Source organism: Diadema setosum, chromosome 2 (assembly GCF_964275005.1).
Source record: "Diadema setosum chromosome 2, eeDiaSeto1, whole genome shotgun sequence".
NCBI lineage: Eukaryota > Metazoa > Echinodermata > Echinoidea > Diadematoida > Diadematidae > Diadema > Diadema setosum.
Genome location: NC_092686.1, coordinates 33,418,829 through 33,440,216, shown reverse-complemented (window position 1 = coordinate 33,440,216; position 21,388 = coordinate 33,418,829). Strand labels below are relative to the sequence as shown.

The 21,388-nt window shown below is 39.1% G+C and overlaps 1 protein-coding gene across 1 annotated transcript; it reads left to right on the top strand.

The window, feature by feature from the left end:
- Positions 1–2,435: 2,435 nt before the first annotated feature.
- On the top strand, positions 2,436–20,970 carry LOC140246272 (protein mono-ADP-ribosyltransferase PARP3-like). Its single transcript, XM_072325737.1, has 12 exons — positions 2,436–2,558; positions 4,194–4,481; positions 5,954–6,082; positions 7,430–7,627; positions 8,805–8,934; positions 9,488–9,711; positions 10,439–10,501; positions 11,025–11,123; positions 11,728–11,814; positions 12,508–12,685; positions 13,592–13,738; positions 17,239–20,970. The coding sequence occupies exons 2-12, from the start codon at positions 4,302–4,304 to the stop codon at positions 17,409–17,411; spliced, it is 1,608 nt and encodes a 535-aa protein (XP_072181838.1). The 5' UTR covers positions 2,436–2,558; positions 4,194–4,301; the 3' UTR covers positions 17,412–20,970.
- The last annotated feature ends 418 nt before the right edge of the window (positions 20,971–21,388 follow it).

Genomic DNA, 21,388 nt, shown 5'->3' with positions numbered 1-21,388 from the left:
TGAACTTAAATGTATTGTTTTGATGACTGGAAGCGGAGGTGACATCATTAGTCTTAAAAGTCCTGCAGCTTGAATCAACATCATCCTCAACAACGTGTGAAATACAGTCAACTGACGTATTTAATTCTTGTATTTGAAGAGTTTGCTTCCAAAAGGCGCTAAATCCGCCGTCGTTTTGCAATGGATTCACCGCCGTTGGTTGCAAGCTTTTCATTCATTCATGTTAAAGAAGTAATAATCCAGTGCTTTTATATTCATCCTTGTTCACGTTAGTAATGATGTCAAATCGTTCCGGAATATCATAAACAGGTATAATAAAAGAGGGGGAATAAAAGAAGATGTGTTTCTATATGTTATCATCATCACATGAAATGTACTATCATTATTTGTCGCTTGTAATCATGTATGTTGTTTGGAAATGAAAACAGAAATGAAATGAAATGACTATGGAAAAAGCAAGCACGTACAAAATAAACGTTGTATTATTACAGCCACTGATGGCGCCCTAGCTAATTCGTTTTACCAGCCCATTGCTTCTCTCGATGGCTGACGACGAGCAGACATGGTGTACATCATGGAAAGAGGTGAATAGACAGAAAAATCCGTCTTTCCGGAGGAGTGATTTTTTTTTTTTTTTTTCATTTACGGCTCTCAGGAGGGGATTGCGTGAAGCCAGATGCAGTCTCCTCGGAATATATCCCATTCCCAGACCAGATACAGACCGAACTTTCGGTCAAGGAAAGAGACTACTAAAGTACTAAGGGCATTATATGGCCGAAAGAACCGGGGAAGCCCCACCAAACAAATACATAAGGTGTCACCACTTTGCCCCCCCCCCCCCCCACACACACACACCCTTTTTTTTTTAACCCCGGAAGTGCGTAAGTGGCAATAGAAAGAAATAGATAGAAACTTGAAGTGTGAGCGCAGTAAGGTTACGTTTTTTAAGACCGCTCTTTTTTGTTATTTATTCATTTATTAAGTACGTTGGCGAACTGAAAGGCGCCTTTCATGCCGGACTTTCCTTGCATATTAACAGCCAGAGGATTCATAATTAAAAGTGTCCTTCGGTGATATGCAATGCTACAGTAGGCTTTCTATGTTACGCGACAATGTATGCAATGATTATGTCCCTAACTCGGCATTGCAGTGACTACACCGTGCCGTAACAGCATGAAACTCTTTTTGTACAAGTCATTTGACTGATTTCTGAAGTTCCTTCCACTAAAAACAACAAATGAAAATTGTATTTACCTGCACGTACATTAAAGTATTGTCACTCTCATTGAAGGAAAAATAAGTCAAAATTGATTTATCTGATAGATATCTTCTACTCTTTTTATTTTCCTCTCTTTCCTACTTATTCATTTCATCTTTTTCATCATTCATTAATTTTAGTTATTCATTAATTTATTCAATTTGATTTCACTCATGCATTAATACATCCGTCTGAGAATTTTTTTTTTCTTCCAGAATAAGATTTAGACTAATAATCAAAATAATGAAAGCCAGAAGTTACGTTCAGACGTTGATCCTTAAAGCAGGGCTCCACACTAACTTTTATTTTTGGTGGCCCAAAGGCAAACATCCGACCCTTTGGTGGCCCGATCAGGCCACCAAATTCTTCGTTTCTGAAATTTTGGTGGCCCGACGTGCGTTTTTGGTGGCCCCGGGCCACCGTTAGTGTCGAGCCCTGCTTAAAGGGATGGTACAGTATTGGTGGAGATGAGAATTGGGCTTTTAACTTTTTGCAAGATACCAAGAAAACAATTACGAAATAGTACAGTGCATACCATTTTAGGAGGAATTCATTGTGGGAGGAATTACTTGTGGGAATACACAGGCCTACTACTAGAACTTAGGACTACTTAGTATGCAACAAAGTGTTTGTTTATCAATAAAACCTATAGCCAGTCGCTCACAACGCAACAAATTAATAATTAAAAAAAAGTAAGTATAACTGACAATACCTGTATAAATATAAAGGAGATGATCTGAAAGTGTCAATGCAAGTTAGTGCAGGTACCACGCCCCTGTGATTATAGTTACTTTCAGTCGCTATATATAATTAATTCCGATAAATTAATCTTATTCTATCTAATACGTTTCTTGTGTAGAAAAACAAATTAATTTTCACGCTGTTAATTATATCAGTGTTTGATTAGTTGGTTTTTAAATTATATGAGTCTAAATACGGCATCCTACTCGCCTCGATTTTTGAAAGAAGGAGTTGTGTGAAGTCTATGGTTTTCACCTTGTTTACACTGACGTCACTGCTCCGAATTGCATGTGCTCGCTTGCTCGCCAGCTCGTCCATGCCTCTCGCATTGATCGTGTAAAGCCGAGAGGAGACGGCGAGCTGCTTGTTCGAACATGTAGGTCCAAAGGTTAGAGCTGACATTTTACGTGCCTCGCGTGTATTGGCTACGGAGGGGCCTATGGTATAAAAGTCAACAGTAGGCCTACCGGTACTCACATGAACCACTGCAGTTGTGAGTAATATATCTGCTGCACGTTGCCCAGGCTGGCTGAGCTGGACTTGTTGCGGTTTGATCCAGGTAAGTTTAAAACTAGAACCCTAGAGTTTGATTTAAACTAAAATCTCTTGTGTGTAGCGTTTTACTTCGAGAACAAAATGACTTGATTTCTATTCTGTTCGATGACGACGTTGACAGCTGACAGGCAGTCTGCCGTTTTGTTAACTGTGTCTGTACGTGTTCTCGTCTGGCGAGGGCATCAGTCATCACGAAGAAATTATCACGATTCTGTCAGTGCAGTGGTCACACATTTTTACTCTCTTTAACTCTCAGATCGGCCAGTCATTAATTGGTATTTAATCGGTAAGCTGGTGTCTACAGTAACTAGTTAGGCCTAGTTGTGAAACTACAGAAGATAAACATTAAGATTAAGAGTCATTCCTGGCCTAGTGAGGATGCCGTTGTGTTGACAACGCCGTTGTTTTTGTGTGAGCTGAGAGATTTTAATACGAAAATGTGAATGTGAAATAATGTTTGCCCTGGGTGAAGGGAAGCCCACCCATTGCACACTGGAGCTCTGACTCTCCCCTCCTTTTCTTGAGAATTTAATCAACAAATTATAAGGCTTGTGTAATAGTCCATAGTAGGCCTACCAGTGCACCAGTTGAAGAAATTTCTACAGGCTACACACTATGGCCTGAATTCACGAAGGTGGTCTAAATTTAAACCATGGTTTATATACAGAGACTCCAACCCCAAGCACCTTCTGATCTGGAGATTCTCCCGCCCGAAACCCCTGGCAAACGGGAGACTCCAAGTTGACGTGTGTGAAGCGCGAAGTTCCTAGGGTTCTAGATGCTCTCTGGTGCTATCTAAGGTTTATTTTTTCAACATACGATAGCAATAAGTAAGAAATCCTTTCCAACGGAAGACACAGAGCCAGGGCGGGAGAAATTAACTCTCAAGCGGGAGAACGGGAGATTTTGCAAAAATGGGTTTTCGGCGGGAGATCTCCCGTCGAAAACGGGAGAGTTGGAGTCTCTGTATATATATTTTTTCTGCGTAGACATGATTGACAGATTGCGTACGCTAACAGGCATCCAGTAAAAAAAAAGTGCATTGATGCGTGCATGTATTGGTACGCCTATCTAATGCTTTATATTTTAGACCATGGTCTAAATTTGTACCATGGTCTAAGTTTAAACCACCTTTGTGAATTCGGGCCTTTATGTCTTTACATGCAAGGAAAACAACTTAGCATTAAGGTGAGATGAATTTTGTTCAACCACTAGAAATGCAGGACCTCCATTTGTGAGCAGCTGTATGAGCTAGGGCTGTTTTTATCTAGAACCCCATATGGGGATAAGATTTAGATCACATATTCCACCTTGTCTCAAAGTTTTGGTAGCCTAGCAGTAGTAGTCGCTACAAATGTGTCTTTGGAGATATTCGGCTGATGAATCTTTCTCCTCACGTCCTTCTCATCCCCTGGCCCAGCCTGACCAGACACCGTGTACAGCATCGATTGACTTCTGTACAGCTAGAGCGGGGCATAGGCTATGCATATCTAGTTACCCTCGGCCCTTTAAGACACAGTCTGAAGATTTCAGACCACATTATTACTATATACTACACCCTGCTATACTACCAAGTATAGCCAGGACGAAAGACTGTCTATCTTTCCATACCTGTAGGCTATTTGTTTTTCCTTTGCAGGCAGTCTAAACTGTACCTATTCAGAAGCAAGCTCCCAGAGCGTGTCCAAGTTTGGAGACTCCATCAGCCGTGGTATCTTAATTGTGCGTTGCCATCGTCATCATCATAATGCCACCCAAGAAGCGAGGTGCATCCACCAAAGCTGCTGCTGGGAAAGCAAAGAAGGGCAAGCAGGACACTCCCGACGATGGGGGGCTGAAGGCAGCCGTAGAGAAACTGAAGGCTGCAGACAAAGGAAAGCACAAAGTCTGTACAGTAGACAGTCATTGCCATGTGTCTGGTGCCCAGGTAAGAAAACAATAAATATTAATGAAAAACATCATATCACATCATTCCCTTCGCTTTATTCGACTGTTGTTATTTTGCTTGAGGATATCCCTTCATGATTGTTATGTCTCGTGCATGTAAAATTACACAACCTTGTTATACCTTACAAGATAACATTGTTATTAGTTACTGTTTATGTTGCCATAGGTGTTTGAGGCCTACAGCATGTGTTTGTGTCATTCACATGGTACTTTCATTGTGAAAAGTACAGTGTATGTATGTTATCAAAAATACTTGCTTGTTAAAAGAAAAAAGACGAATAGCATACCAGAAACTCAAAATATATATGGGCGTCATATTGAAGTCTGCACATACAATGTGCTTTAGCAAAAAATGTGGTCATATTACAACTGCAACAAGAAGTAAAAAAAAAAAAAAAAATAATAAATAAATAAAAATAAAAAAAGCCATAGCCTTTCTAGCTCATTGGTTGCACACAAGTTTGTGTTCTGTTATAGTCAATGATAACAAGCTACTATCTTCTATACAACATCAATAATTCCCATGGCATGGACTAAGTATTGGCAATCCAGAGCAAGAAGGGTGTTAAATCCATACATGCTTGTTTAGTAACAGTTATTCTGGTACTGGTTTATCTCAACTGACAGTGTAGTTTTTGTTTGGAAAAAAAAAGGAAGAAAAAAAATGGCTGGTGTGTGTGGTCTGTAATCAAAGATTTTATCCTCTGTGGACCTACATCCTGTATGCCATTGACCATTACCATATTAAGATCTGGACTCGGTCCAAGGAGGAAGTAAAAGCAGGCAAGGACTGAAAATGCATCATGAGGAAAGGAGCGGGAATAATACCTGTATTCCCAGTCCAGTGTGGCAAGCTAAATAAGAGTGACTAGTATTCAGTAGTAAGGCTTCTTTCTGGGTCTATTATTCCCAGTGCAGTCCTGAACAGAGAGATAGTTCCTCAACCATAGAATCAATAAAGTAGATTGAGTTAGCCTCCTGGTGTTGCAAAGGTTGCAATCCCCGAGTGGTATTAACCACAGGAAGGCATGAAGGTATTAATCAATTATAACTGGCTGCTGTTGAACAGGTCCCTGAATGTTGAGTACGTAGGTACATTGTACTTTTCCTTTTGAGCAGGCCACTGAATGCTGTAAAGGAGTAAACATTTCATTAAAAGACAATCTCCTCCTTATGTTTGATATACATGAATTAACATATGGGCAAAATTTGTTCATGTTTGATGCAGTTTTGCATCCTTCTGAAAATTGTACTTCACAAGAGCACTGTGCTTGTGAAAGACACATGTGAGTAAATGAGACCCACCCCCCCCCCCCCCAAAAAAAAAAAAAAGAGAGAGAAAAAGATGTACAAGTTGGAAATCTACATTTGAATGATCTCTAGAATATATACAATTTTCTTTTTGTTATTTCTAGTGATTTCCTGTTGATGTTCACATTTTTGTATGTGTAGGTGTACCAAGATTACGACTGTATGCTCAACCAGACCAACATTGGACAGAATAACAACAAGTATTACATCATCCAACTTCTCCAGGCAGGATGGAACAATTACCATGTGTGGACAAGATGGGGCAGAGTGGTATGTTTACAGGAAAGAGTGGGCACTAAGAAGCTATCCTTTCTCAATATCAGCTTGTCTCTGTGACATGAGAGCACTTTTGTTTTTCAGTTATTCTTAAAGACAGTACAGGGCACCAGGTGAATGTAATGGTGTACATGTACTAGTACTGTTTGTCAATGGAAAGGTTTAGATAAAGTCACTTTGAGCATGAGGTTACAGGAAACTTGGAATAAACCTCATTTGGTGATGCTTTCATCCTGTACAAGGACATTTTCTTTTTAAATAAAATTATGTTCATCACAAAAAATGTGATTGGCCTCTTGACCCCCTTAAAGATAATATAAAGTTTTGGTATTACCTCAAAAGTTTCCCTGAATTTCCTTGTCTTAGTTTGTGTTTCGGGTTAAAGTACCTTTCATATAACTAACACTGTGAGACTTGCTCGCCCCAAAGTGCTCTCATGTCTTAGTAATCATGCAATAATGGTTTCGTACCAGAGCCGCTGCCGTACGGCGGCGAGGTAGTACACGTATTGTACGAAACCATTATTGCATGGTAACTGCGACAAGCAGCGTGCAGCCCCATACACATACTGAGTAGCTAACTGCGACCAGCAGCCCCATACGCATAGCTAAATGGGGCTTCGCATTGTAGCTTACAGGATCATGACAGATTTAGTATCGCGGGTAAATATCAACTTTTAAAATCCAAAAAATTCTTCAATTTGAAGACTTACCAATTAAGTTGAAGTCTTGAAAACAGGCTTCGAACAACGTTTGGTTCTGCCAATAGTCCCTTTCTGTTCGAATTGATGACTGAATGTGACTCGGTCGAGAGGACCTTGGGAGAGCTACACTGAATTGACGGCCAGCGCATGCGCACACAAACATCTTATCCGTTCATGGATTTGAAATTTGTTCGCATGTGATGTGTACGTATGCGCTGGCCGTAGTAAGCAGTGTATGTAGCTCTCCCAAGGTCTCCTCGACAGAGTCACATTCAGTGAAAAAAAAAAGAGAGTAAAGCAGAGAGAGAGTGAAACAATGAAGGAAAGACCTATGATGCATACCTTGAAATTAACATTGAACCTCCCTAATGTTCATTTAATACAGGTCTATTTGTGTAGGTCTAATGATGGATAGTTTGGTATTTAGCCTATTGTGAAAGGACTGTACAGAGGAAAGATGGCATTTCATGAGCCAAAAATGAGATTCCAGAAATATGTTCTTTTTTTTTTTTGCATTAGTAATTGAATAGAATGTTTTGTAATCATACAGTAAGAGTAATCATCAAAATCACTTGGTCAGTAGCTAGATTTGTGTCATTGAAAAGTAAAAAATAATAAGATTAAATTCAACTCCACAGGGTGAACCTGGGCAAAATGCTCTCAACTCCTGTGGCTCAGACCTGGAGGCCGCCAAGAAAGCCTTCAGCAAGAAGTTCAGCGACAAGACCAAGAACAAGTGGGACGACAGAGAAAACTTCCAGCCTCACCCGGGCAAGTACACTCTGATTGAGGTGGAGGAGGCTGATGCAGAGGAGCTCCAGGAGACATCCGAAAAGGTAGGCAGTGATCCAGGGCTGTTCAGAGTTTGTTTGAGGTTACCCCAAACATTTTTTATTCATTGTGTGCCTGCCCAAGAAAATGATATACTGTGTAAGAAATCAATGTTGCTTTCCTTCAGATAACCATAGTTATTTGTGACAGTCTTACTCTAACCAGTGACTCAATGGATACACTTTCAGAATGTTACTCCTATGGATTAATCCTGTATATGCCCGAGCACTTAACTTAACTTGGCAAACTTTTTCATCGGCATTCAGTAATTGTCTCCAAACTTGCCCTGATTGCCAAATAAGCCAGTCCACTCAGATGTAACAGTGTGTCTCATTCCAACAGGAAGGCTATTGGATTAGGGGGATGGGGAGGTCTAAATTCAATGACAAATAGTTTCGAGAAGTCTGTGCTGTTCAGCAATGAAAGCACTCCAGGGTGTTTGCTGATTGGTGAACAAAGCAGTATAAGTCTTAATCTATACTTATAGGGTATTATTTTGATGAGATCAAAATCCTTTCATTATCCCTTCAACTTGTGCAGTGAAATTGATAACTCTCCTATCAAATCTCCTGTCCAATCTGTGCAATCCACATAACCAAACAACCACATTATTTGATCAGTGCAAGTATGAGTAGAAGTAGCTATCTGGTATTGAAATCTTACAAGTCAACTCCCAGATTAGTGCATAGATGCCCAAAGACCTTCTTCTTCTTCTTCTATAACCAAACGAGGAGGAAGGGGGAATGCGCAATATTGCTCTGTTAGTCCTTGTAGCTTGAGTCTTGGTTACGGAAAAATTTAGTTGCTTGAAGTTTAAAAGTGTCGTTGTTGACTGTGCTCTGAATGTCCGATAGTAATGAGTTCCAGTCCTTGATGGTATGTGGAATATAGGAGTGTTATGGTACGGGTGGAGTACTGGATGAAAGAGTTTCCTGAAGTGCATCTGGTTGCTGGCTCGTGTAGCTGGACGCAGGTAGCCTGACACCAGCAGGGCCAAGTGCCCCCCAAGGCCTTGTGCAACATACTGACCCTCGAAGCTTTCCTTCGAATCGAAAGCAAGTCCCAGCCTAACTCCTGCATAAGTTTTGTAGCACTGATAGGTTGCCTTAGATTTCAATTTAGATGTGTGATGATTCCAGTGTTGTGCATCTCTCTCCTCCATCATCTTTCCTCGTCACAAAGCTGGCAAACCTGGATGATGACAGTGAAAAGAAAGTCCTCCCCTCCAACCTGGAGAAACCCACTCAGGAGCTGGTGAAGCTTATCTTCAATGAAGACATGTTCAAGGAACAGATGACCAAGTTTGAAATTGGTAAGAAGGTACTAACTGTATTTACTGCACATTGCTCCTTCACCTTTCTGGACATTTTCTTTGAATTCTTGTAGATTATCTACTATTGCTCTATTTCCTTTTTTTTTTTCATTTCATCAAATTCATGTTAGGCAGGAAATTGAAGACAACATCCACAGTTGAGGCTTAAAATCCATCAATAAGACAGTTATATTTGAAAGAAATTGAAAAAAAAAATCTGAATGACAAATTACACATGTGTAGTTAGCACTACAGTAAACAAGAAAAAATTAGTAAGGTAATTCAACACAATTTTCTTTTTTAGCTTAGTTTTCTTTAAAGCTTCATTTCTACCCACCAGCATACACACTTGGAGCATGTAGAACCATGCTGCTCAGATTTGGCAGCTCAAACTGAAAACAATGTAAATCTGTACCTTGGGTACTTCAGGGACCACAATTGCTTTTTCCATTTTACGCTGTTTGATAGATGTTAAGGGGGACTTGAATTGCGGTGTGTAGTGCCCATAGATCGATTCACTATCCCATTTGCTGTTTACTGCCCTCGTCTGTAGATGTGAAAAAGATGCCCCTGGGTAAGCTGAGCAAGGCGCAGATTGCCAAGGGCTTCGAGGCGCTGGAGGAGATCGAGAAGGCGGTCCAGGGCAAGACGAGCAAGGCCCAGCTGAGCCAGCTCTCCTCCAAGTTCTACACCATCATCCCCCACTCCTTCGGACGCAAGGTGCCCCCTGTCATCGATGATGCCGAGAAGATCCAGGCCAAGAAGGACATGCTGCTGGTGAGGAGGCGTAGCCAGACCCACAAATCACATTCACAAAAAAACATAATAAAAGAAAATAATATTTTTTTTTTAAGCCTTTGTGCTGAGCAAAAGTATAGTGGCTATCATGTGGTTGGCGCGCTGTTGAGTCTTTAACCAAGAATACGCTGATTGCACAGATCAATGGCAACTTATGCAGCACAAGTTTTACCAAATTGGGTTTCAAAGGCTTTACAAAAATAGAGACTTCTTTTTCAAAGGAAAGAAAGTGCAACTGAATGCTCTTAATTAGTAAGTATGACTATTTTATCATTGGAAGCAATAAAATGCAGGATTGCTTGCTAATAGATCATCATTAAGAATATTGTGTATTTATCTATCACAGTGACTGTGAAAATTACCTGAGGAGATAAAGAATTTTACCTCTCATGTGCTGCATACCTGATGTGGCACATTTTACTGCAGCTTGCACTTATGAATACAAAAGAACCCAATATACTGATTGCGATGCACAGTCACTACGACCAGTGCAGGGCTCACGTGTGGTCACACCAAGAGTGAGGCATCTGTGTTGCCAGCAGATTTTACTTTGCATTTTCAAGATGTTGATAGTACATTGTTGAGTGATTCACTGTGTGTCAGTTTGTGAGAGAGTTTGATGACGTGAAAAAATTTTGATTACATCTTTCATATCACAAATTACCTTATTCTGATTTTTTTTTGTAAATTTCTTCTCTCAACACAGGTTCTCGGCGACATTGAGCTGACTCTGACGATGCAGAAGGAGAAGAAAGCGAAAGAAAAAGTGGTGAGACTTTGTCAGTGTGACATTGAGTCGACTTGTATTCTTTCCTTGTGTTCTCAGTCACTCATAATAAATTTCTTTTTCATTAAAGTACCACTGTATCAATCCTTTTGTAGCATTAAGATGTCAATCAAGGTTGTGCTCTGTGTTTCCCATATATGTAACAACTTCTTTACATTGTTATTATATTCGTACAGCCAAATAGCAACACCAAATGAGCGATTTAATATAATTCTAAACACGCAAACAGATACCTGATATGTTTCTCATAAATGTTTATTTTACATGTATGAGCAAAGCAAGTTGGACACATGAAATTAGTAATGCCAGTTTGTTGTCGAAATTCATATCTGCTTCTGATTTTCTTGTGCTTTGTTTGTTTGCTTTTGTGTAGGGGTAATAAAATGTGTTAATACACATGTGCAAATCGTGACTTTTCAGACTTTCTTTGTGACTCCGAACCTCAATGGTGTTTTCGATTACCGGTACTCATAATTTGTGTCACTTATTATTCTGTGCCTTCTAGGAGGCTGCCGGGGATGCAGTCCCAAATCCACTCGACGTCAAGTACGGTCTTCTCAAGTGCACCTTGGAGCTGCTGGATGAATCCTCACGCGAGTTTAAGGTATTACAATGGAGCCTCATTTTAAAGAGGTTGGATATAACAAAACCCTTTTATAACAAGTTGATTTTGCAGGCCCTAACTCTTTGTATTTCTTTGTTTTTGTACCTCAATATGCATAGTGAGAAATTTGATATACCAAAGTAATTGTTATGGCCTTTATGTCCTCATTATATAACACGATTCCCTTGTAATAGGTGAAGATGTGTGCAATAAGGGTGCTAATGGGCAGTGCAAATCATTGGATCAGTCTGGAAGAAAAGGCAATATCTGTATGCAGTGTGTCGTATTTTAGGTCTTCACACCGGATGTAGAATCATTTAAGGAGGCCAAACACATATTTTAGTCCTGTGCCCTGTTTCATGAAAGGTGTCAGCCCTGACAAGTCATCAATCTCTGACAATTTCAGTAAAATCCTTAGTTTTGATTTGCTGAGAAGCTCTGGTCACTGACTGTTACTATGGTAATTGTCAGACTGACAACTTGTCAGGGCTTACAACTTTCATGAAATGGTGCCCTGGTTGATTCTTCCAAAGTTACGTGTAGTGTAAGATTACAAACCTTTGCATGCTTTCAAACCAATCTGTCTTCCTATTTTCCCATCTAGCTCATCAAGACATACATTTCCAACACTGGGAGTCCAGCTGTTGCTAAGCAACTCCTCCACGTCTGGAAAATGGACAGAGAAGATGAGGTGAGTTTTAGTCACAAAGTGACACAGTGGCTCATCATTGAACTAAGAAGAAATTTGTTAGGTTCGTGGTCAGTGTCTTGAAGGGTTTTGGAAACTAATTTAGATGCATTTCACAATCAATGACGATTTTGAAATTGAATTACCAATACATTACTCTATGTGAAAGTAATTCTGACAGCTGAATATATGCACAAGATCCTTGAGTATTTATGATAATAAATGGCAAAAAGTGCGCCATTTTCATAGCTTCATAGCAGAACTGCAGAGGCACAATTTTCAAGAGGATATCTAATTTCTTAAAGACCTTATAACATGAAGATTCGTGGGTGGTCTAATTCTTTCACTGCCCACTGCAATGGGGTACATTAAAGAAAACATGTATCTACAGCACTGGTCGATGAATATGTGCATCGAAGTGTATGCTCATCGATAATGGTCAACTAAAGTAAAAATTCTTTGGCTGTGAGTGTACTGACAGAGAGATCTGTTATAAACTGTACACAATTCGTTTTGGGGATTCTTTAATATATCCAAGCCAGTCCAGCCTTCCCACTCCATGGTATCCCCTTGCGACTGGGTCTTTGAGACAAGCAAGTTTGAGACTTGCATCTCATGGCATGACATTGTATAAATGATTTTGGAAATGAAATGTTTCAGTAATGATGTGCTTTATCTTTGTTTGTTTTTTTCCAGGGGGACAGGTTTTCAGCTCACAAGGATATCACCAACAGGCGCCTGCTGTGGCACGGCACCAACGTGGCTGTTGTGGCGGCCATTTTGAAAACGGGGCTTCGCATCATGCCTCACTCTGGAGGACGTGTGGGACGTGGTATCTACTTTGCATCTGAGCACGCCAAGTCACATGGCTACAGTAAGTGTTTTCATCAGTTGAGGTTGAAGTTTTCCTGGAAGGCTGTCAAAGGGGACCCTTTTCCATGACATTAATTTTTGTGACCAAACAATTTTTCTTCTAAGTTCCAGTCACGCGTTGTAGTCCGTTCTTTGCTGTAAAGGATTATAATCAGTACTACGCATTGAACACTATGGTATTTCAAGTGTTATGTGTTTCAGCTGTGTTAGTGTTTTGTTACTTTGACAGTGTCTCTGTACAAATGTCCACCTATTTCACATCATGGTTGGTTCAGTGAGGCAGTTAAGTGCCATATCTAGAAGAAAAAACACACAAATAACTTTCAGTTTAGATCCCATTTTACAGTGTTGGGACAAAGCAACATCTAGAATCTTAATGGCCTTTTTAACAATATTAATTCAACTGCTATGATAGACCAATCTCATCACTATTTTGGCAAAACACTAGGAAAGCATGGCAATTGTAAAGCAGAAGGAGTTTTGTCTATTTGTCATGATTTATCTGCTTGCAAAGTTCTCCAAAATGAATTTTAGACATTAATATTGCACCAGTCTTCTGCTTGGGTTGTCATAAAAAGTTGTGCTGGTAATGCATGTGTTGTTGTTGTTGTTGTTTTTTGTGAAGTCTATTAACCATTTGCTTTAATTAGAAGTAAGGGAACAGTGGTTTTTACCATCCTGCCTTTGGGTCAGTAGACAATTAACAAAATGATTCAAACTCCCAAGTAGAACTTTTTGGCCCAGTGTAACCCAGTGGGTAATGAGGAGAATAGGAATGAAGAATAGTTACTGAACTATAGAGGGCGCATGTCACATCATGCCTTGAGTCCATGTATGCAGCATTTTGTAGTGAGTAGCGCTTAGATGAGGCCATCCTCACCCTGCTTTACTCTATATGCTATGACAGCCGGCTCCACCAACGATGGGAAGACGGTGATGTTCCTGAATGAGGTGGCCCTCGGGAGGGAACATTACATTCAGGCCAATGACTCCTCCTTGACCCAGGCCCCGAAGGGCAGCGACTGCGTCATCGCCAAAGGGCAGCAAGAGCCAGGTATGTACTGAATCTGAAGTTGTCATGATTTGCTCAACTTTTTAGCTCATGTAAGAATATCAACACAGCACAACAAAACAAAAAACAAAACAAAAAGATGTGTATTTAAATGGAGCGAAAGGCAAGGGAGAATGAAACAAACTAAAATCACAACACTAGTAGAGAAACAGTGAAGTGATAGCAAGAAAGTCATTAAGTCTGTGTACAGGCAGTGGACTTTGCACCCCGTTTTCATTAAACCAGCAAGTTTAATGAAGGTGCTGTCATACTGCAATGTGTTTGAGGTTCAATTGCCACTGTGAAGATAATGATTCTGCACGAATCTGGTTAAGGGGACCCAAAGAAGTAATCATACAACTAAGTGATCAAACCAAAACTTATAAAATTCAATAAATCCCCCACTGAGATCATTATGGGTGGGATTTGAACGTAATGCATTATCTCACTCCAGAATGTCTTAAGTTATGACATGCCTTGCTCCATATATTTTTGAAACAACAGAAATCAAGCCCTCTCATAAAGAGTGAGCAGAACTAGCTGTATAGCTGCTACTACTACTTTTACTGCTACCACTGCTGGTGGTACTGCAGCTACCACTACTGCTACTTCTGTAGAGCAAGATATTTTCTTGGCATAAAATTTGTGCGAGTTGGAGCCGACGGCCTTTTGGGGGGCATTAAATTTCTGCAAATTGCCGCTGGCTTTCAATTTGTGTAGTGTGGACAAGAATTTACGTGTGTGATTTTGTGAATCTTGGCTCTCGCGAAATTCACAAAATTAAAATGGCATGCGAACATTTATGGTTTTACAGTCTATTACGACTACTGCTACTTTTGTTACTATTACAACTACTGCTACTTTTGATAGGCTGCTTCCACCATTACTTATGAATTCTACAAAAATTGTTACTTTTGCAAGTACCATAATGCCTGCTGTTATAACTTTGATTACAATTACAAGAATACCTCAAGTTTCTGATCCTCATACAGTGCACTTCCTCAAAAGTTTGTGTTACAACAAAGTAAAAATTCAGATATAATGAAAGAAAATTGCTAGTCCTGAGGACTGTGTTATAACAGGATTCACCTGTACTTCTTTCTACACTTACAATATGACAGGCACCACTGATACTGCTACTACATACTGAAACTAGGACTACTTGCTGCTGCTACTGCTAGTAACTGTTACTAAATACAGTGAAACCCCGTTATAACGAGGTCCGTGGGACCGGCGATATTACCTCGTTATAACCGGTACCTCGTTATAACCGTACGCATCAAAAACAAAGAAAAACATAAGCACGACATCGGAATACCCATCAATGAAACTTGGAACATCCTTTGCGTTGTTATTACACAATTATGGATCATTATTATTGAGATAATAAAAGGGAAATTATTTGTGAATTAGACAAAAAAGTAGGGGTTGAAATGAGATAATTCTGTATTGTAATTCTTGTTTGTTAATTTTTCCTAACACCAGCGCAAATAGAGTAAAATACAGGCGTTGTTTACCATAACTTGCGAGGTATTTTTACGCTGTTGGTGCCCAGCGGGAATGCGATGATTTCATGAATCATTTCGGCTGTAATCTTGTACAATATGATCGTTGCGCTCGAAGGGATTAAAAATGCGTTCTTTATTTTCTTCCGAAAATCTCTTCGCGTTTTCTACATCCGTTCTTGAAAAATATGAGACAGGATTGAATGTGGAAGGTTACGTTGTGATCCTTTTTACGCAAATATGTACCTCATAGACCATTCTGAAAGAAAGAAAAATCTTCATTGTGAAATACAGTGTTAAAATTGTGATAATGAACAAACCCAGATCTATTCAAACTAATACGTTTGTTTCTTTTTCTGATTTAGGTTAACATGCGTTATTCAACTATTTTGTACGCTACTGTCACCTGGCGAGATCGCGATAATTTCAGAGTAACATTAATGCGTTGTTTACCGTTAACTTGAGAGGTATTTTACGCTGTTGGAGCCCAGCGGGAATTCGACAATTTCATGAATCATTTCGGCTGTAATTTTATAAAATGTATGATCGTTGCGTCCGACGGGATTAAAAATGCGTTCTTTATTTTCTTTCGAAAATCTCTTCACGTTTTGTACATCCTTGAACTGTTAGATGCGTTTGTTTCTTTTTCCGAACACCGATTAAGTAGGCTAACATGCGTTATTCAACTATTTTTACGCTACTGTCACCCGGCGAAATCGCGATGATTTCATTAATTATTTCGGCTTTAATCATACACACTCTTATTTGAATAATCAATTGTTAAATGATAATGAACAAATCCAGGTCTATTCAAATTAATAAATGCGTTTGCTTCTTTTTCTGAACACCGATTAAGTAGGCTAACATGCATTATTCAACTATTTTTACGCTACTGTCACCCGGCGAGATCGCGATGATTTCATTAATTATTTCGGGTTTAATCATACACACTCATATTTAAATTATCATTTGTTAAATGATAATGAACAAATCCAAATCTATTCAAAATAATAAATGCGTTTGTTTCTTTTTCTGATCACCAATGAAGTAGGTTAACATGCGTTATTCAACTATTTTTACGCTACTGTCACCCGACGGGATCGCGATGATTTCATTAATTATTTCGGCTTTAATCATCCACACTCATATTTGCTAAGCAGCAAATTTTTGGCCACAAGTGTCGCTACATGAAAAGTTTTTGAATGCGTTATCTTATTTTTCTCGTTGCGTTGTGGTCTGCCCTAATATCACGCACGCGTATCTCGCGGAAAAGAAAATCGAATGATTACCGGTATGTCTAATGATTTAGTAGGAACATCGGAAGGCATTCCTGTGTCTTATCGCGTGATTTAGAAGAAAACATGGAAGGAACGGTTCTCTGCAAAACGGAAAAAGACGTGGATAGCGTGAATTCGGTTTTCAGTGCTTCGTTTGTCGCGTGTTTTAAAGCGGCAATTTAGTCAAGAAATGGAACCTCGTTATATCCGATCAAATTGCTTATGTTTTTCTTTATCATGATGTACCGAAATTGTCCTCGTTATAACCGGAATCTCGTTATAACCGAACTCGTTATAACCGATTCGTTCTGCCATAGGTTTACACGCAAAGGAAAACGGGACCGACGCGATCACCTCGTTATAAGCGGTTCCTCGTTATAACCGAACTCGTTATAACGGGGTTTCACTGTATTTGGTGAAATAATACATTTTGTGACACGACATTTTCTCCTGCGACAAGTGCTCTGTTCTTTTTTTTTCAAGGACTTAGGGTTAGTGTTAGGGTTGTTACAGGGTTTTAGGTTCAGTTTGATGTGAGGATTAGGATTAGGATCAGGGTTATGTTTGTGGGTAGAATCTATGTTTGGCTTAGCATGCAGATATTTCATGGGAGCAATTGTCGCACGAGCAAATGACATGGAACCAGTACATTAACCACAACAGCTGAGTCTGTTGCTGCTGTATATTAAAGCTCCTCTTCATTTCTTGTTCACCTGTATAGATCCCTCGAAGGACGAGAAGTTGGTAATTGATGGCAACAAGGTGGCCGTGCCACAGGGCAAGCCTGTGCGACAGAGCAAGTATTCCTCCTCCCGCTTCTACCAGAGCGAGTACCTGATCTACAAGGAGAGTCAAAACCGGATGAGGTACCTGTGCCTCTTCAAGTTCTGGTGAGGCATGGGGCTCCGCCCGTCCCCGCCCTGCCCCGCCCCGGTCACTGAATCCACCTGTTGCTGGTTTTCTTCAGGATTCAGGACTTCACCTTGACTTGACTTGTGGTCTCTTTGTCTCTTGGGGTGTTGGCATTCTTCATCGAGTGTTCATAGCCTTCTGTATTCTCTGTGAACATGGGTAGGACTCCATCTCCATCTACATCTTTCGATGTGTGTTTATCTTGACCCATCTGATACATATGTTTTTTGGGGAAAAAATTTGCAGTTTTCATGTGCCTAGAATACTGGATGTTTGGGTTGTTTTTTTCCACTGGCAGATTGAATTGGTATAGAATTCCAAGAAGACTTCGCTTCATCATCAACGTCGATGCATTTAATGATACTGATCTTAACAATTTTTTTTTAATCATTACAGGTCAATTTGATCATACCAAAGAGTGAAAATGAAGGAAGTTAAACTGGCAACATAGTTTTGTGTGATCAGTGCATGGTGGTATACAGGCCATGCATGTGCCAGTGTGAAATGTTTGTACGTAAGGGCCATCAGATTTATTTGTTGCCATGTGCAAGAAATTGAAACTGTTCTTTAGAGATCCGAATTGAATGGTGCGGGAAGCTATTTTGAGAGGATAGACTAGTCCACGAGCAGACAAATTTGATTTTTGGAAATTTCACAGAATTTCCCTACCTGAAATATGTGCTGCTGATTTGATGCAATGCTGCATTGAATGTTAGGAACGAATTCACGTGGGAGTAAAAAGATGTGAATTTTTTTACATTGCATTTGACAATTCAACCGAACAGAGGTTTGAAGGCAAGCTGTCATGTTCCAAATATCAAATATCTACATGGTGATTACTTGATAATAATGGAAGTTTGCCACTTTGAAGATGATCTTGTTTGAAGATGGTTTGTTTTAAAAAGTACTTTCCATAGAGAGATGCCCCCTTCATCAAGCCACATTGTATGTTAGGGTTTCTGTGACAAGAGATTCGTTGCAGCTCAAAGTCATGACCCTTTCTCTCAAAAGAGAAAAAGAGGTAGATAAGATTCGGCATTGAAAATGTTTCAGTACATTCCCGCTTGTATTCATTGGAAAGAAAGAGAGAGAAATATGAAAAAGAATAAATTTTAGCCATAATTGTGCATCTAGTATCTATTCACTACTGACTACCAAGGCAAAAGCTTAAAATGAATAGTAGGTATTTTGCAATGACAACTTAAAAAAAAAATAGATTAACATCGGAAGCTTTTCTTGTGGAAATCATAGTTCATTTCCAGTGCCATTATATAGGTTCCATATGAATGTCATTGAGGTCCTAAAAAAATCCCTCTCAGATATTGAATAGAGAGGAGCTAATCACCATGGAAATTTGCACATACATGTATGTTCATAAAAACCCAAACATTCAAATCATAAGCACATGTTTACAGATGGCATCTCTCGAAAATATGTTCACTGCTTCCTGCTTTTATGTATGCAGACTATGTTCAATGTTATGTTACTCAAAGTCTCTTTCGGATCCTGTTGCATTTGAAATACACCAGGTGGATTTTGTTCAAGAGATTGGAATTAAAGGAAATTGTTACTGTTTCATGGCAGTTCTAGGCAGAATTTTAAGACATCCCATTTCTGATAATTGACCTACGATGTGAATCTTTTGCAGCAGAGTGATAATCATTTCATTTTGGCTGAAAAGGACAGAAGACTCAATGTTCAACCAAACTCTCATTTGTGTGGGTTTTTTTTTTATTTCATGTATACATGATGTATACATCTAGACCCCTAACCGTATAATCAGTTAGGGGTCTAGTTTTCTGTTCTCAAGGCAAACATGTGTCAAAACTAAACCCTTTATGTATTTTCAAGTACAAAAGTATGTATAATGTACATACTCAGAATAAAGATGGAAAAAGGTATGCATTATTGGACGTTGTAAATAGATGGATACATGTAGGTGAGTGGACGCTATCCAGCCAACTCAATTCTGTATACCCGTACCTTAGTCCAGTCAAGATCTACAAGCTGTGTATAACCTAGCCTTTATTCACAAAGTGCGTTTTGTGCGACTATGGTACATTGTTTAAAGTGTGTTGTACTTTTTTAACTAAATTTTACAGAAAAGAAAAATCTGTGTATAGTATGTACATAGAGACTATTAAACAAATTTTAGAAAAAGCAAATTGTGTCTTATTTCATGCAATAGATCCAAATTCCAGAGAAGCAGCTAAGGGTGTTTGTGTGTTGTCTTTCACTTTATGTAGTGCAAGGATAGCATTATAGAATGTGTCTTCTTTTTTTTTTTGTGCCAAGATTGATTTCCTATGTTTGTATCATACACAGATTTTAACATGCATTTCTTGGTGTTTAATAGTCGATGTGATCTTGCCTGTCCTTTAAAAGAAACAGATTTGTTCTATTTGAGGTTTGCTGGATATCTGCTGCTTGTTTCAGTGTTCATTAAAGACAAATTTTAAAAAAAAGATAGGAAATATGAGTTGTCTGGAACTTGTCTGTAATAAATATCCACCTATGAGTGACAGAAATAACGGTCTTCTTTTCCTGTAGATGACTCTTTCAAATACACTTGGTCTTCTGAAATGGACATTGTAGTGGTCAGTGGTCACAACAAGCAGGTGGCTGCCACAGACAGCAACATGATGGCAGCAACATTTCCCGTTGAGAGTACATGTATGTACATGTATGCATGAAACAGCAGTGCATCAATTCCATAGCATGGCTGCAGATTTTAACTCCCTGTTCTAGAATGATATGCAAACTGCCACCATTTTTTTTTTCAAGTACTATATGATTGCTGCCATTAAAGTAAGTGGTGTGAAATGTGTTTGCTGATGGGAGCTTTTATCTTTGAAAGCAATACCTAGAATGCTTTTGCAAGCAGTTTGTTGCATTTAGAGTGCGAAGATGGAGTTGTTCTTGCCAAACCATAAGGAGGAACTGAAATATTTTGACTTTTATGTGGCCATTTCCCATTAGTTTTTATTACGCGTGTACTTGTGGAAAGGTTGCACGACTGTTTCAGTTTGTACATACAGTATTCAGACACACTGTGTTTACATGAATTCATTTTTTACAGCTATACTCCATTTAAAAAAAAAAAAGACACATTCTCTAAATATTTGTATCTGTACAACAATCATTCAAGAGTTTTAGGCGTGACTGTGATGAGTAATGTTTCAGGCTATCACAGGTACACACTAGCCATTTTCCCCCATTTTGTTTATATACACACTGTATGTATTTTTAGCTTCTGTGCATGTTTGCAAATACATATGTATCTTGCTGCACATATATAGAAATGTTAGTTACTCAGTTATTCAAGTTTACTGTTAATGTTGTGATCAAAGTGATGCCTTTATGAAATAATATCGTTTTAGTCAAATTTAACAGCTTATCGAGTCTTTTTTTAAAGTGTTATCTTATGTACAACTGTTTATAAGAACATAAACAATAGTAGAGGCTTTATATTTGTTGTAGTTTTATGAGAGACATTCTGTTATCTGAGAAATAAATTCTTCAGTGATGAATGCAATCAGAACTGCCACACATTGTTTGTGCATTTTGAAGTAAAGTCATGTTCAGTTGTGCTGTCATCGAATTGAAGTTTGATACAATGTATATAGATTAGTGAGAAATTTCCATGGTTTCATTTTGTATCCTGGAAGCATATGTAACTAGTGAGAAGATGGAGAAAATATCTTACCAACTGAAAAAGGAGGGAGTGGTGGCAACATCCCACTTTTGCTGACTTGAGCACAGGTAGGATGAGGAAATATAGTGGAAACTCTTTTGATTTAATTCTCCTTTTCTACAAATACGTCATGCCAGCTCCATATGTTTTGCGTGCAGAGAAAAAGCTGCTTTAAAAAAGCACAATACGTGTAATAGTTTTGTACCAAGGAGTGTCTCGAGGTTCCCACTTTTTAAAATGCAAATCAATATTAAGTAAAGGCCTA